The sequence below is a fragment of the Agelaius phoeniceus genome, chromosome 5, assembly GCF_051311805.1.
Source record: "Agelaius phoeniceus isolate bAgePho1 chromosome 5, bAgePho1.hap1, whole genome shotgun sequence".
Classification (NCBI taxonomy): domain Eukaryota; kingdom Metazoa; phylum Chordata; class Aves; order Passeriformes; family Icteridae; genus Agelaius; species Agelaius phoeniceus.
In genome coordinates, this window is record NC_135269.1 from 72,144,050 (window position 1) to 72,160,041 (window position 15,992).

General features: G+C 52.4%; 1 protein-coding gene across 3 annotated transcripts in view; it reads left to right on the forward strand.

The window, feature by feature from the left end:
* Positions 1-735: 735 nt before the first annotated feature.
* LOC129119670 (uncharacterized) overlaps positions 736-15,992 on the forward strand; it is a 110,202-nt gene continuing 94,945 nt past the window's right edge. The window contains exons 1-6 of one of the 3 annotated variants that reach the window (XM_077179287.1): positions 736-789; positions 896-1,091; positions 6,850-7,089; positions 12,398-12,537; positions 14,441-14,624; positions 15,425-15,584. In XM_077179287.1, coding sequence (XP_077035402.1) covers positions 12,462-12,537; positions 14,441-14,624; positions 15,425-15,584 — 420 coding nt within the window. In that variant the 5' untranslated portion in view covers positions 736-789; positions 896-1,091; positions 6,850-7,089; positions 12,398-12,461. The remainder of the gene's footprint in view (positions 790-895; positions 1,092-6,849; positions 7,090-12,397; positions 12,538-14,440; positions 14,625-15,424; positions 15,585-15,992) is intronic. The other 2 variants (XM_077179286.1, XM_077179288.1) reach the window with 2 other exon arrangements.

The window sequence follows — 15,992 nt, forward strand, 5'->3', positions numbered from 1 at the left end:
ACCACTCTATCAGTGAAGGAATTTTTCCCGAAATCCGACCTAAAGGAATTTTTCTTAAAATCCAACCTGAAGGAATTTTTCCTGAAATCCAACCTGAACCTCCTCTGGCACAACTTGAGCCCCTTTCCCCTCATCCCATCCCAAGATTCCTGGGAGAACAGACCCGACCCAAAACCTCCTTCCAGGAATTTTGGGATTTCCCCTCGTGCAAGAATTGAGCGGCAACAAATGAAGCCAAGGATTGCGGCTGGAAACCTCCAGGAGAGGAGATAAAAAGTGGGATAAAAACCTGTGGGAATCATCACCACAGGACCTGGAGAAGGTTAAAAATAAATAAATCGATGGCTAAAAAATTTAAATATTCCCACAAGTTCCTACAGGGTGGGGAATGGAAACACACTCCAAGGAGCATCCAGGAAATCCCTGGATTATGGGAGGATGGAGCTTCTCCAGGTGCTTTTCCTGCTCCTCCGCTCCCGTTATCCCTGGAGGAACAAGCCCCAACCTCCTCCCATGACTTTTCCCAACATCTGCTGCTTTTGCAGGAATATTTCCCTGGAGTGGCAACAATTTAAACCAAGGATTGAGGTTGGAAACCAAGGAGAGGAGATAAAAAGTGGGATAAAAACCTGTGGGAATCATCACCACAGGACCTGGAGAAGGTAAAAAAAAAATTAATGGTTAAAAAATTTAAATATTCCCAGAAGTTCCTGCAGGGTGGCGAATGGAAACACACTCCAAGGTGCATCCAGGAAATCCCTGGATTATGGGAGGATGGAGCTTCTCCAGGTGCTTTTCCTGCTCTTCCGCTCCCGTTATCCCTGGAGGAACAAGCCCCGACCTCCTCCCATGACTTTTTCTCATCCCTCTCTCCCAACATCTGCTGCTTTTGCAGGAATATTTCCCTGGCACAGCTGCAGCTCCCTGGCAGCACGAGAGGCAGCAGGGCTCGCTCCCAGCTCCTTGATTTTTCCTGGAATCCGCAGGATTTTCGGCGTGTCCCGGGGTGCTCAGCTCCCTTTCCATCTGAGGGTGAAACATCTCAAAAATGCTGAATTCTGGACGCTCCCCTTCTGTCCCCCGCGGAGCAGGTGAGTAAAAAATGGGGAAAATCTCTGGAAAAATGGAGGGGGGGAGAAACTCTGTTGTAGTCCCTGCCCTCCAAAGCGAGGACAGAAGATGAGGTTGGGATTCTGGGTCTGATTGGAATTGTGCAAAAATAAAAAAAATACTGCAAAGGGGAAAAAATGAGATTTGTTCTTTTCTCGTCACTGGGTTTTTGCTTCTCGTGAATTTCCAGGCTGGTAAATCCGACTTGGAGCAAAAAATATCTGGAAAGGGACAAAAAAATTAAAAAGAGATCTGTGAGGTTCCTTAAATATTCCTCGGGATACTTGGGTTCAGGAGGATGATGGAAATTCAGGGATAATTTGCCTCCCTCCTTGCATCAAATCAAATCCTGCAGTTTAATATTTACAGGGAAGATAAAATCTGAAGGGGAGGCTTAAAGCCTCACCCACAGGAGTGGCTCTGGTTATTTTTAGGGACCACTGGCTGGTTTTTCCATTGGATAAATCAGAATTCCAGGCTGGCAGCAGCTGGGGTCCTGTGCCATGGCTGGGTCGCTGTCACCATGAGGGGACAGTTTTGTGTCCCCCACTTTTATCCTTCTCCACTTATTTTCATTCCAAATAAAACAGGCTCAGCCTGAGGCTGTTCCATGGCAGAAATTGGGATTTTATCCCTCTGATTGCCACCTCATTCCCTGCGGAACAGCCACAAATTTCATCCCACGGAAAAGCAAAATCCAAACCCCAGGAAGGGCTGGTGAGAGAGGCCACCCTTGGTCTGTTCAGGAAATGCAGGGAAGAATGCCTAAAAAATATTTATTTTATTTTATTCCCATTATTCTTTTCCCTTTCCAATTCTTATAATCTCAGCAATATTAACATGATTTAAAATTATGAATATCCTAACAGGAATTCCTGGCTGGGCTGGAATTGCCAGAGCAGCTGGGGCTGCCCCTGCATCCCTGGAGTGTCCAAGGAAGGATTGGAGCAGCCTGGGATGGTGGGATTGGAATGGGATGGGGTTGAAGGTCCCTTCCCACCCAAACTGCTCTGGGATTCTGGGATTTGGGACACTCAGAATCCATCCCGAGGGATTTTTATGGAAGTTGGGGATGGAAAAGGGAAGGGAGAGCCTTCCTGGAGTCCTGAGGTTCCCAGTGAAGCCCCCGGATCCCAAAATCCCTTCCTAGAGAGGAGTCGGGGTGGGGATGGATCCAATCCCAGGCTGGGGGAGCTGGGAATGGAGGGAATTCCCTGGAGAGGGAGACTGGGCTGGGATTTTGGGAAGGGATTCCCAGAGCAGCTGGGGCTGCCCTGATCCCTGCAGTGCCCAAGGAAGGATTGGAGCAGCCTGGGATAGGGGAGGTGTCCCTGGAATGAGCTTGGAGGGCCCTTCCCACCCAAACTGCTCTGGGATTCTGGGGTTTGGGACACTCAGAATCCATCCCGAGGGATTTTTATGGGAAATGGGAATAGAAAGAGAGGAAAAGGGAAGGGAGACCGTTCATGGTTTGCTGAGATTCCAAGTGAAGGCCCTGGGTCCATGAATGTCTTGGAGAGGAGATGGATCCAATGTCAGGCTGGGAGAGCTGGGAATGTTCCCCTGGAGAAGGGAAGGCTCCAGGGAGAGCTTCCAGCACATTGCAGGCCTGAAGGGGCTCCAGGAGAGCTGCAGAGGGACTGGGGCCAAGGCCTGCAGGGACAGCACCCAGGGAATGGCTCCCAGTGCCAGAGGGCAGCCAGGGATGGGATCTTGGCAATGAGGAATTCCTGGCTGGGCTGGGATTGCCAGAGCAGCTGGGGCTGCCCCTGCATCCCTGCAATGCCCCAGGCCAGGCTGGACACTGGGGCTGGAGCAGCCTGGGACAGGGGGAGGTGGCCCTGCCATGGCAGGGGTGGCACTGCAGGGGCTCTGAGGTCCCTTCCCACCAATTCTGGAATTCTAAACCACCTTTGCTGGGATTTCCATGGAGCACAGTGGGAGAGTCCAGCAAGGAAAACAACTGGGAACACAAATTTGGACCAGGGCAAAAGCCACTCCATTGATTTGGGGGCCAAATTTATCAAACAAGAGCCCTTATCTTGAAGGGGGGCTGATAAAAACCATCCCATGAGCTGGAAACCCTCAAAGCTCCACAGGGCTGTGAGACCTCATGGAGCATCTTCACTCCAGCTGTTCTTGGTCCCATCTCTCATCCCAAAAAGTCATTTTTGGATCTCCCCTGCTGTTTTCAGGGCCTCAGGAAGAACAATGGGACAGAAACAGGGCTGGGGGCCCTCCAGGTGTTTTTCCAGAGGTGCTTTGGGATCAGAAAGCGCTGCTGGACCTCTCCCAGCTTTTATCTGATGGGTGAGGAGTGGCTGCCAGGGCTTTTAGCTCAATGTGAAACCAGAATTCCAGCAGATGGAAACCCTTCCCTCTCCGGAGGGGCTGGCATTCCCGGAAGTGGTGAGTGCTCCTCATTGTTTGCCTGGCCTTGCTCCCATTGATCGTTCCCAAATATTCCTGATTGCTCCAGGAGCTGAGGAGCCTGGCTTGGAAACCTCCCAGATTTGCTTCAGCACAGTTTATTTTTGTGGTTTGCGTTTGGCCTGAGTTTGGTGTTCCCCCTCCTCTGGGTTTTATTTTTTTGACAATTGAAGAACTCGTTTTGTTCTTCGCCCCTGCCCTGGGCATTTGATGGAGCCTGGTTGGCTCCAGGCTTTGGGAATAAGAGCAGGGAATTGTTCAGCTCCAGGTGTTCCCATCACACCTGTCAAGAGCCCAGCATGAAAATTCCACATGGCCTGAGCCCAGATCCATGGGGAAAAGTCACCAATCCCAACATTTATGGGCAGGGACACCTCCCCCTGTCCCAGGCTGCTCCAGCCCCAGGGTCCAACCTTGGGCATTGCAGGGATCAGGGGCAGCCCCAGCTGCTCTGGGAATCCCTTCCCAAAATCCCAGCCCAGTCTCCCTCTCCAGGGAATTCCCTCCATTCCCAGCTCTCCCAGCCTGGGATTGGATCCATCCCCACCCCGACTCCTCTCTAGGAAGGAATTTTGGGATCCGGGGGCTTCACTGGGAATCTCAGGACTCCAGGAAGGGTCTCCCTTCCCTTTTCCATCCCCAACTTCCATAAAAGTCCTTCCATAAAAAGCCTCCTTGATCCCAGAATCCTGGAATGGTTTGGTTGGGAAGGGACCTTCAATCCCATTCCAATCCCACCATCCCAGGCTGCTCCAATCCTTCCTTGGACATTGCAGGGATGCAGGGGCAGCCCCAGCTGCTCTGGCAATCCCAGCCCAGCCAGGAATTCCTCATTGCCAAGATCCCATCCCTGGCTGCCCTCTGGCACTGGGAGCCATTCCCTGGGTGCTGTCCCTGCAGGCCTTGGCCCCAGTCCCTCTGCAGCTCTCCTGGAGCCCCTGCAGGCCTGCAATGTGCTGGAAGCTCTCCCTGGATCCTTCCCTTCTCCAGGGGAACATTCCCAGCTCTCCCAGCCTGGCTCCAGCCCTGGAGCAGCTCCATGGGTTCCTCTGGATTCTCTCCAGGTGCTGCTGCTGCTCCTGGGTGTCCCCAGGTCCCACATATCCACATCCTGCCAACCCCTGCAGGGTTAAACCCCTCTGGAGCTGGGTTAAAACCAGAATTCCTCATCCTGCAGCATTTTTGGGAGCCCCAATCCTGTCAGGAACTGCGTTGGAGCTGCACAAAACCTCCTGATTGCCCCACTCCGGGTTTGGGAGTGGAGTCAGCTGCTGAATGCAGCTCCAATTGCAATTAGGCCCATTCAGCTCCCTAACGAGGCATTCAGGGCTCTGGGAGCTCTGCAGGGTTTAATTAGGCTCAGTTGTTAAGCCTGAGTTTATGGAGTGCTCCTCTGAAACCTGGGATCAGCAGCAACCCCTAAAACTGGGGTAATCCTGGAGAGCTTGGAGGCAAAAATGATCTGAAAGGGAGGAAAAATCGTGGGTATTTCTGGGCAGGAAGCAGTTAATTCCTGGGATCTTCTGCTGGAGTGGGGGAACATCGGCTCAAGTGACTTCCCTGCAGGGAAGAGCGAAATTCCACCTCTCCCAAGCTCCAAACCCTGGATGTTTGAACACCTGGGAGCTGATGGGTGATTTAAATCTCTTTTAACAGCTCCTTGAGGCTCTCATTTATTAACGGGGCCCTGCCGGTCCTTCGGCCTCACCTGCAGCCGGGTGGGGCTGGGATTCCCTGGAATTTTTTTCCATCTCAAGCCAACGTTCCCGCTCACCCTGGAGGCTCCCGGTTCTCCCTTTTCCTCTGTCCTTGACCTTTTTGGCCCCTTTAGCTCCTGGCCAGGGGATCTTGAGGGAGGGATGGGACCCACCAGGGTGAGATCTGCTCTTCACCAGCTCTGGAATTCCCAGCACCGCGGGCACGGAAATCCTCCCTGCAGCTCCCCTGCTCTGAGCAGGAAAACTGTGGGATTTCGGGATGGGGGGTCTCTAATTCTTCCTGATTTTTATTTTTTTTATTTAACTAAGCCGAAATCTCCTCTGTTTGTGTGGTGGGAGCTGCAGGGGTGGCTGGGTTGGGGTTTTCCCTGTGGCTGGAAGCTGCCTTGGGATGCAGCTCTGGATTTGGCTGCAGGAGGTGAGGAGAGAATTCAGATTTATTCCTGGGATCCTGTTTGATCCCAGGACAGTGAGAATTCCAATTAATTCCTGAGATCCTGTTTGGAGCTGAGGGGCAAAAATTCAGATTTATTCCTGGGATCCTATTTGATCCCAGGACAGTGAGAATTCCAATTAATTCCTGGGATTCTCTTTGGAGCTGAGGGGAGAATTCAGATTTATTCCCTTGATCCTGTTTGGAGCTGGGGTGAGAATTCAGATTTATTCCTGAGATCCTGTTTGGAGCTGAGGGGGGAAAATTCAGATTTATTCCTGAGATCCTGTTTGGAGCTGAGGGGGGAAAATTCAGATTTATTCCTGGGATCCTGTTTGGAGCTGAGGGGAGAATTCAGATTTATTCCTGGGATCCTGTTTGGAGCTGAGGGAAGAATTCAGATTTATTCCCTTGATCCTGTTTGGAGCTGGGGTTCAGAATTCAGATTTATTCCTGGGATCCTGTTTGGAGATAGGGGTGAGAACTGAGGTTTATTCCTGGGATCCTGTTTGGAGCTGGGGTTCAGAATTCAGATTTATTCCTGGGATCCTGTTTGGTCCCAGGAGGGTGAGAATTCCCATTAATTCCTGGGATCCTGCTTGGAGCTGCTCTCCCTCCCCAGGAATTTCCATGGAATGTGTCCCACTCCTTCCCTGCCCACCTGGCCCGGAGCTTTGGGGTCGCTGCGCTGTCCCCACCCCACGGAGCCACGTGTGGCGCTCGGGTCCTTTTTGGGGTCATTTCCCAAACATTCGGACCTGCGCTCCCTTCCCTGCCCAGTTCCTCCAGTTCCCCGTCCAGGAGACAATTCCATGGAAATCTCTGCTGTGGGGAGAGGAGATGAATCAGGATTTCATTTGTGCCGCCCCCACTCCAGCCCCCCAGCGACGTCAGGCTCCCACATTTTGCCATAAATCACTTTTTCCCCCCAAGCCCGCTGTTTTCCACCCTCTCCAGGTGCTGATACCTGGAGTTTTTCATCTCCCTGGGAACAAATTCTCCCCCTTTCCCCGCTCCGGCCCCTTCCCTCGCAAACATCCCAGTTATTTTATCATCGTTTTATGCCCACGAGGTAAAAATGTTTTAATTCTTTCCCCCCCCCCCCCCTTTCCCTCCCTTTCTCCCCCCCCGTTTCCATTCCCACATTCCTGCCCGGAGCGCGCGGGGTGGCATCCCCTGCCTGCCCCGTTCTCTCCATCCGTCCGTCCGTCCGTCCGTCCGTCCGTCCCAGGTGAGGAAGCGCAGCTGGAAGGGGGAGCCCGCCTGGAGCAGCCCCTCCTCCCGCCTCAGAATTCCTGCTTTCCTGCTTTTCCCCAGCCCCTGGAAGTTTCTGCGCCGCGGGTTCCCGGTGCAGGGAGCCCCGGGACGCTCCTGGGAAAAGGGAGAAACCGGCGCCGGGTGAGCAGCACGGTCCGTCCGTCTGTCTGTCTGTCTGCGTCTGTTTGTCCGTCTCCAGGGGTTTGGCTTTGGGTTTGTTTTCGTTTGGGGTTTTTTTGTTTGTTTGTTTGGTTTTTTGGGTTTTTTTGCCACTCTTCAGTCTCAGGTTGCAGTTAAAGAACTGCGGAGGGGAAGGAGGGAGAGGGGCCGGGGGAGGAAGAGGAGGAAGAGGAAGCAGCAGCAGCTCCCACAAGGGAGAGGATGAGGAGGATGAGGAGCGGCAGCTCCGGATGAGGAAACTGGGGAGGGAGAGGAGGATGAGGAGGGAGCAGCTTCCGATGGGGGAGGAAGAGGAGGAGGAGGAGGGAGCAGCTTCCAATGGGGGAAGAAGAGGAGGAGGAGGAGGGAGCAGCTTCCGATGGGGAGGAAGAGGAAGCAGAAGCTCCTGAGGAAGAGGAGGGTGAGGAGGCAACAGCTTCTGATGGGGAAGATGAAGAGGAGGCAGCAGCTCCAGATGAGAAGGATGAGGAGGCAGCAGCTCCTGAGGAAGAGGAGGATGAGGAGGCAAGGTTCTGATGGGGAAGATGAAGAGGATGAGGAGGCAGCAGCTCCCAGTGGGGAGGATGAAGAAGATAAGGAGGCAGGACCTCCCAATGCGGGGAGGAAGAGGAGGATGAGGAGACAACAGCTTCTGATGGGGAAGATGAAGAGGATGCAGCAGCTCCAGATAAGAACAGTAAGGAGGATGAGGAGGCAGCAGTTTCCAAAGGGATGAGGAAGATGAGGAGGCAGCAATTCCAGATGATGAAGATGAGGAGGCAGCAGCTCCTGTTGGGGGAAGATGAAGATGAGGAGGCAGCAGTTCCAGGTGAGGAGGAAGAGGAGGATGAGGAGGAGCAGCTTCCGAAGGGGAGGAAGAGGAAGATGAGAAGCAACCAGCTCTGGATGAGGAAGCACCACATGGGGAGATGGGGGAGGAAGAAGAGGTTGAGGAGCAGCAGCTCCCAATGGGGAGGATGAGGAGGATGAAGAGAATGAGGAGGCAGAAGCAGCTGCAGATTCCCCCTGCACTGCACAATTTGAGCCCCTTGGTTCAAATTTGTGGATCTCAATCCCTTGGTGCTGCCCCAGAAGGGCCTGAGGGGCCCCAGACCTGCCTGGGATTGGAATTTTGGGATGACTTTTCCCCTGCCCGGGTGGGACGCGGCTCAGGGAGAGCTGGGAAGGAGATTCCAGAGCATCATGGAGTACCCAGGGTTGGAAGGGGGCACCCAAGTGCCACTCAATCCCAAATCCCAAAATCCCACCAGGTTCCCGGGGGCATTGCCCCAATGCTCCCTCAGCTCCGTCGGCATTGCCAGAGTTCCATTGTTTTGTTTTGGGGTTTTTTGAGGTGTTTTTGGGCAGAATCCAATTCCTGTTGCTCCTTTGATGCATCCAGGGGGTCTGAGCATGGAGTGGGCAGGATCTGATCCCAGAAAACTTCCACCAGTGGGATGAGGAGATGGATTCTCCCTCTGAGCTCCCTTGTTCTGCGTGAAGCAAGTCCTGCATCAAAGTTGGGACAACAACAATGCAGCAAATCCCCTGGGAATGGCCGTAATTCCAACAAAATGGATATTTTGGTGGGATTTGGGAGAAGCAGCAGGAGGGCTTGGTCTGGGGCCATTCTTGGCTGGGGAACTCCCAAATTCCAGGGTGGAATTCTCCTCTCCTGCTGCAGGTTTGATCGTGGAAATGGATTCAGAATCCACACCCAGCCGTGGATTTGCTCCTTTCCCAATCCAGCTTCTCCTGCCCCGGGAGCACCAGTGGTGGTGGGGACTGAGATCCCCTCACAATTCCCTGTGGATTCTGGAATGATGTTCCACAAATTTCATTTTGATTCACAATTTTTAAAATTTTTTTTTTGGCTGCTCTCCATCGTGGCCCCAAAATAACGGGAATTCTGCTGCAATCAGGAATTGCAGGGAAATGGTTTTCATTCCTGGGAGAGGAGGAAATCAGCCACCAGGAGAAGATTCCTGGAATGTCTCAGAAGTCTTTGAGGCTCTTTGTGGTTCGGGGTGGAATTTGCAGGAATTGCTTCCTGTGGTCAATGCACCGGGAAGGGGACGGGGGAATGTTGGATATTCCCAATTTTCCTGCAGCTCCAAGGATCCTTGGGGAGGGCTGGAGGTTCTGTTTGGAGGGTTGGCACAGGGATATGGGGACATGTCCTGGCCCTTTTGGGTGGCATTTGGTCCTTTTTGGGTGTCACTGGAATTTTGGGATCACTGGGATTTTGGTCCTTAGTGAGTGTCGCTGGAATTTTGGGTTCACTGGGGTTTTGGGATCACTGGGTTTTTGGTCGTCATTTGGTCCTTTTGGGGTGTCACTGGATGTTTGGGATCCCTGGATTTTTGGGTGTCACTTGGTCCTTTTTGGGATCACTGGCATTTTAGGATCATTGGGTTTTTTGGGTATCATTTGGTCCTTTCTGGGGTCACTGGATTTTTGGGTGTCATTTGGTCCTTTCTGTGTGTCATTTGGTCATCTTGGGGATCACTGGAATCTTAGGATCACTGGGGTTTTGGGTGTCATTTGGTCCTTTTCGGATGTCATTTGGTCCTTTTTGGGATCACTGGATTTTTGGGTGTCATTTGGTCATTTTTTGGGTGTCATTTGGTCCTTTTGGGTTCACTCAGTTTTCCCAAGCATGGCTTGTCTTGGAGTGGGAAAACCCGGGGAGCAGGGGACAGATGGACGGACGGATGGAGTGTGACTCTTTGGGATTTGGGATCTGCAGGTGGTGCCGAAGCTGTGGGATGTTCTCACCTCCGGCCTCACCTTCCCGTGGAATTAATAATTAAATTAATGGGAAAAGTCAGAGATTTGGGTTCAGACCCTTGGCTCCAGCTCAGGGCCTGGGGGATCTCCTCCTGACTGGGCAGGGGCTGCCTCTGGATCAGCCTCTCCCATTCCCTGCCCAGAAATCAGGGAATGACTCAGGGGTTTGTGTTGGAAGGGGACTCTAAAGCCCATCCAGTGCCTACCTGGCCACGGGGCGTTGGGTCAGGAGATGGGAATGTGGGAATTCCATGCCCAAACTCTCCCTGCTGCCTCCTTCCACGGCCTTATCCCAGCAAACGCGAATCTGGAGCCAGGGAAACAGCAGCTGGGAGAATTTCCCCTGCCCCAAACCCAGGAGGCTCCCAGGGTGTGGGAACCCAGGAAATTCCTCTGGCTGCCCTGGAGGGATCGAGCCCTGCCCAGGGGGCTCAGAGACCCTGGCACAGAGCCCAAGACCCCCCTTGTGCCTTTGATTGAGCCCTTGGAAAAAACAATTCCTGACCTTATGTGAAGGATTACAGGTCGTGAAAGTTTGAGTAGAATAATAGTGAATTTATCACAAGGTGAAAAATAGATTTTTGGGGTTTTTAGCATGGGGGTTCAGGGGGCAAGATGGAGGAATCTGGGCATGTCCAGCCTTTCTCCTTCTTCTTGGCCTCCATCTTCTGGGTGATGGTTGCACTTCTGGATTGGTTTAAGGCAGAAGCTTGCTGTCTAACATAGGGGATGGGTATTGGGAAGTTATGGTGAATATTGCACACCTGCTGGACAGACCTCAGCAGGCCAGAGAAGGAATTTTATAGATAAGAAACAATGAACAACCTTGAGACTGAAAACAGAAGAATCCTGACTCCTTCTTCGACTGCCAGAATGCAAAAAGAGATTTTCTAACTGACCTTGGGGTCACTCTGACCAGCTGGAGATCCCGAGACCAGGGGATGCAGAACCTTTGGGATCTTTGTTCCCTTTGTCCCAGCTCCTGTTCCCCTCAGGAGCACTTGGAAATGTGAATAACCTGGAAAAGTTCCAGCTGGAGGAACCGGAGCAGTGCAGCCCTGGCTGCCAGCCAGGCACTCAATCTCTTCATCCATCACTTTCCCAACCCTTTTTTAACCCCCACCTCCTTCAAATCCAACGATTTTCTCACAAATCCCCCCCTCTCCTTGGCCATGGATCCTGCTTCCCTGGAGATATTCCCTTTTTGAGAATATATAATCCCATTCCACCTTTTTTAAGGGAAAACAGACGTACAAACATCCCCCCTGGACGCCCCACGTGACAAAACTGCAGATATCCCATTCTTTATTCCATTAATCTATCTGATGAGCGGTGATTCCCAACAAAATTCCCCTTTGGAGTCACCCACCCCAAACCTTCCCTCCTCTCCTGGGATTTCTTGCAGGAATTTGGAGCTCAGGGCACCAAACCCCTCCCTTGCTGTTTGCAGCAGCTGCATGGGCAAATCCAACATTTTTTTCCCCTCAAATTGTGCTTCTTGGAGAGGGAGGAAGGCTCTGCCTGGAGATGATCTTCCCAAGAAACACCCCGCTGGAATTTTCTGCTTGGAAAAGCCTCTAAGTTTAGCTTAAAAAGGTGTTTTCAGTGTGAAAATCTGATTTGTGGGGAGTCACCATGGAGCAGGAAAAAAGAGAGGAGGGTCTGGATGTCATTCCCAGGACTCACCAGGTGTTTCCCTGCTTTTCCCCTGGATGCTTCCAAGCTGAAATCCTCCATCCTAAACTCCTGGGACCTTCATTGTCACAGGAATCTTAGAGGGACTCCTTCTCCTTATTCTCATTAATCCCTGGTGTTAATTGGAATGAAATCCCTGGAAAAGAGTGAAGCTGGATGAAGCTATTGAGATTTCTTTTTTTTTTTTTTTTTTCCTCCCTGAATCCATAATTTCCACCTTGGAAGTTGTCCATGCTTACCTGGGAGCAGGTGAGGCTTGGAGCAGGAGAAGAACATTTGATTGCCCATTAAAAAAGAATAAAATTCCTTTTGGCAGCACCACTTCTGCTCCACAGGGAGAATTCCCTGTTTTCCAGAGGGGGAGTTCTGCAGCAGTTTTGGGGAGTCATTAAACCACCAGGAATGACCAAAATTCCAGACTCCTCTGGCATGGTGGGCTGCATCCTCAAGGAAGTTCATCCTGGATTTAGGAGCCTGGAGATCAGGGTTGGATGCTGCTGAAATCTGATTTTCCAGGCTTTTTCTCCCAGATTAATTGAAGTGGGAAGTTTCTCCTGCTTTTATCCCACCACCAACATTCCCATTTGGGCTTCATTGCCTCAGGTTGATACTGGGAAAGGAGGGCCAAAGCTGAACTCTCAGCATTAGAGAAGAAATGAAGGAATTCAAGGATTTATGGATTTCAATCCCAATTTTCCAAGCCAGGAAGAGCATTTTCAGCAGGAGAAAAGCTTTTCCTGGCACTGAGGGTGGGTGGGAGCGTCACCCTTAGGTGGCCCCAGCTCCAACCTCTTTCCCTCTGCAGGTGAGGGGCTCTCCAGGCTCTGTGCTGGCTTCCAGGAATTCCCAGGAGCTGCTTCCCAAGGGAAATGTCGTGTGCCCAGATCCAGATCCTTGTCCTGGTGGTGGCCATGGGGCCCTTCCGAGCTGGGGCTGCTCATGAAGGTGAGTGACAAGTGACACCTGGGTCACCATGGGTGCGGCACCTGGGGCGTTTCGGGGGGGAAAATCCCTTTTCCAAGCAGATTTTCCTGGATCCACTCATGGATCTGTCAGGGTGGAGCTGTGGTGCCTTTAATTCCTGCTCAGGATCCTCCTGGGTTGGGATCGTGTGGATAACAGAGCACCTCCGAAGGAATTCAGGGCTTGTAGGGATGAATCCTCTCCCTGTGCTGGCAGGAATTTCCTCCTGGAATTCCTGCCCCAAGCAGAGATGAGACACAAGGGCAGGAGGGCCCTGCAGAGAAGATCCTCAGAGGAATTCAGGGCCTGAATTCCTGCGCTGGGATTGAATTCAGGGCCTGAATTCCTGCCCTGGCATTGAATTCAGGGCCTGAATTCCTGCCCTGGCATTGAATTCAGGGCCTGAATTCCTGCCCTGGCATTGAATTCAGGGCCTGAATTCCTGCCCTGGCATTGAATTCAGGGCCTGAATTCCTGCCCTGGCATTGAATTCAGGGCCTGAATTCCTGCCCTGGCATTGAATTCAGGGCCTGAATTCCTGCCCTGGCATTGAATTCAGGGCCTGAATTCCTGCCCTGGGATTGAATTCAGGGCCTGAATTCCTGCCCTGGCATTGAATTCAGGGCCTGAATTCCTGCTCTGGGATTCATGGAAAGATCAGGGCTCTGCTCAGCGTCCTGCCTCTGCTCCAGAGGAAAGTGGGGAGAAAGGGAAAACAAATCCCCTCTGAATTCCAAGACCTGGTTCCAGCCACCACATGGGAAATGGGAGAGGGAAAACCTCAAGGAAGCCTTGAATCCTTCTCCTGGTTTTTAGGGAGTTGGGATGGCACAAGGATTCGCCTCCCCAGCTCCATGCAGGCCCACAAAGACCTTTTGGGGATGAGGGGCTGGATCCAAAAAGCAGGAGGAAAAGGAATTCCAGGGAAGAGCCTCATGGATGTATTTTTGGTCTCATGGGGGGAGATCCTTGGGAGCATCCCCCAGAGTTCCCAGGATTGTCCCAGGCTGGGTGGGATCCTCCTTTTTCCAACAACCCTCTGGTTTGGAGGTGCAGATCCATCTAGATCCATTAAATTCAACAAGGAGTTAATGGAATCTTCAGCATCAGCTTGGAAATTGGCTTAATTAAGCTGCTGTCCATCAATTAACCAAGGAACTTGACTCTGGCACTGTTTAATTCCGGGCTGGGAGCAGGGTAATAAATCAAAGTTTGGAGATGTCTCTGGCAAAGCCGTGATGGATGGAACGGGATGTTCATGGAAAATTCCCACTCCCACCCTATCCCCCTGTGATTGATAGAGCTGTCCAGGGTGGGATTTCCTCCAGAAGGTACCAATCCAAATATCTTTAACATCCCACATTTCCCATGACAGCTCAGGGTGCCTGATCCAAGCAGGAATTCTGAGGTTTTGGGAAATTTTTGCCCCAAAAAAAAAAAAAAAAAAAGGAAAGCCCCCAGAATGAGCTGGGATTGTCACTCTTATAGAGGAAAGGGCACCATCCCACCCTTTGGAATCCCTTATTTGTTGTTTTCCTCCTCATTATCCCTGGATGCAAATGAGGGTGGGTGAGGAAGACTCTCAAAAACCAGCATGGATGGAGGAAGCTCTGCCATGGACAGGGACCTTCCACTGTCCTGGGTTGTCCTGGCCTCGGAGACTTCCCAGGATGGGGCATCTCTGGATGAGAAGCTTCTCCTGGGTCCAAACATCCAAATGAAGGGTTAGGAGGAAATTAAGGAGCACACAACACTCTGGGAAGCACCTAAGCATGGTCTCTCCATCTCCCTCCCTTGGGTGTCCTGGGAATTCGGGCGGTTCTGGGGGTGTCCCTGATTCCATGGTGTGGGACGAGCCTCCCTGTCTGTCCCTCTTGTCCCCCAGCCTGCAGGACAGCAGAGGTGGCCGAGGTCCTGTTCCTGGTGGGGCACTCGGAGGGAAGCGCAGGGAAGGAGAGCTCCCGGCTGCTCCAGGATTTCATCGGGAGCGTGGCCAGGTCCTTCGAGAGCGCGGGGACGGGGACAGGAGGAGTCCAGCTGGGCCTGGCTCTGTATGGGGAGACACCAAGGTGGGTCTGAGCATCCTCCTCCAGCCACCTCTGGGGTGCAGCTCGTGGGTGAAGAGCTTCTGCAGCTCTGGGGAAACTCTGAGCAGGAGCTTGGACCCTCAGCAGAGCCAACCAGAGGTGCTTGGCCACAGGGAATTCTTTCAAGGCAGGAAGGATGGGTTTAACACCCAGATTCTGAGTTCAGGTCAGGAAGGATGGGTTTAACACCCAAATTCCAAGTTCAGGTCTGGAAGGATGGGTTTAACACCGAAATTCAGAGTTCAGGGCAGGAAGGATGGGTTTAACACCCAAATTCAACGTTCAGGGCAGGAAGGATGGGTTTAACACCCAAATTCCGAGTTCAGGGCAGGAAGGATGGGTTTAACACCCAAATTCCGAGTTCAGGGCAGGAAGGGTGGGTTTAACACCCAAATTCAACGTTCAGGGCAGGAAGGATGGGTTTAACACCCAAATTCCAAGCTTTAGGTCCTTGGTCGTGGTACCAGGATCTGGGGCTCGTTCCCTGCACTCCCCTGGCCACTGTGAGGAGAACTTTCTGGGATGAGTTAAATCCATGGAATGGTTTCGGTGGGAAGGGACCTTAAAGACCATTTCATTCCAGCTTTCATGGGCAGGGACACCTTCCCCTATCCCAGGCTGCTCCAAGCCCCATCCAGCCTGGCCTGGGACACTTCCAGGGATCCAGGGGCAGCCACAGCTGCTCTGGGCAAGTGGAAAAAAACTAAATTTCAATGTTATTGCTGGTTATGGCCATTTTCCGTGCACCCCCTGCTCTTTATTACCCCATCTCCCATTGCCAGGATGAGCGTGGAGCTCACGGATTACGCGACCATCAGAGAAAGGCTGGATGCAGCTCAGGATCTCTCCTCCAAAGGCAGCAGCCTCCAAACAGGCTCAGCCCTGGCTTTTGCAGCTCAGGCCTTGGCCCACCAGGACACCCTGAGACGGGAGGCAGCAAAGGTGGGCGAGCTCCCGAGGCGTTGTCCAGGGAGCAGCTGGGTCATCCCAGAATCATGGAATGGGTTGGGTCGGAAGGGAATTCAAAGATCATCCAGTGCCACCCCTGCCATGGGCAGGGACATCTTCCATTATCCCAGGCTGCTCCAAACCCCATCCAGCCTGGCCTTGGGCACTGCCAGGGATCCAGGGACAGCCACAGCTTCTCTGGAAATTCCATCCCAGCCAGGAATTCCTTCCCAAGGTCCCACCCATCCCTGCCCCCTGGCAGTGGGAAGCCATTCCCACTTTGTCCCGTCGCTCCATGATCTTGGAAGTTGTCCCTCTCCACAGGGAGGAATTCTTTCCTAGTGTCCAATCCAAGCCTTTTGAGAGCTGCTCATGAGGACTTGTAGGGATGACTCCTCTCCC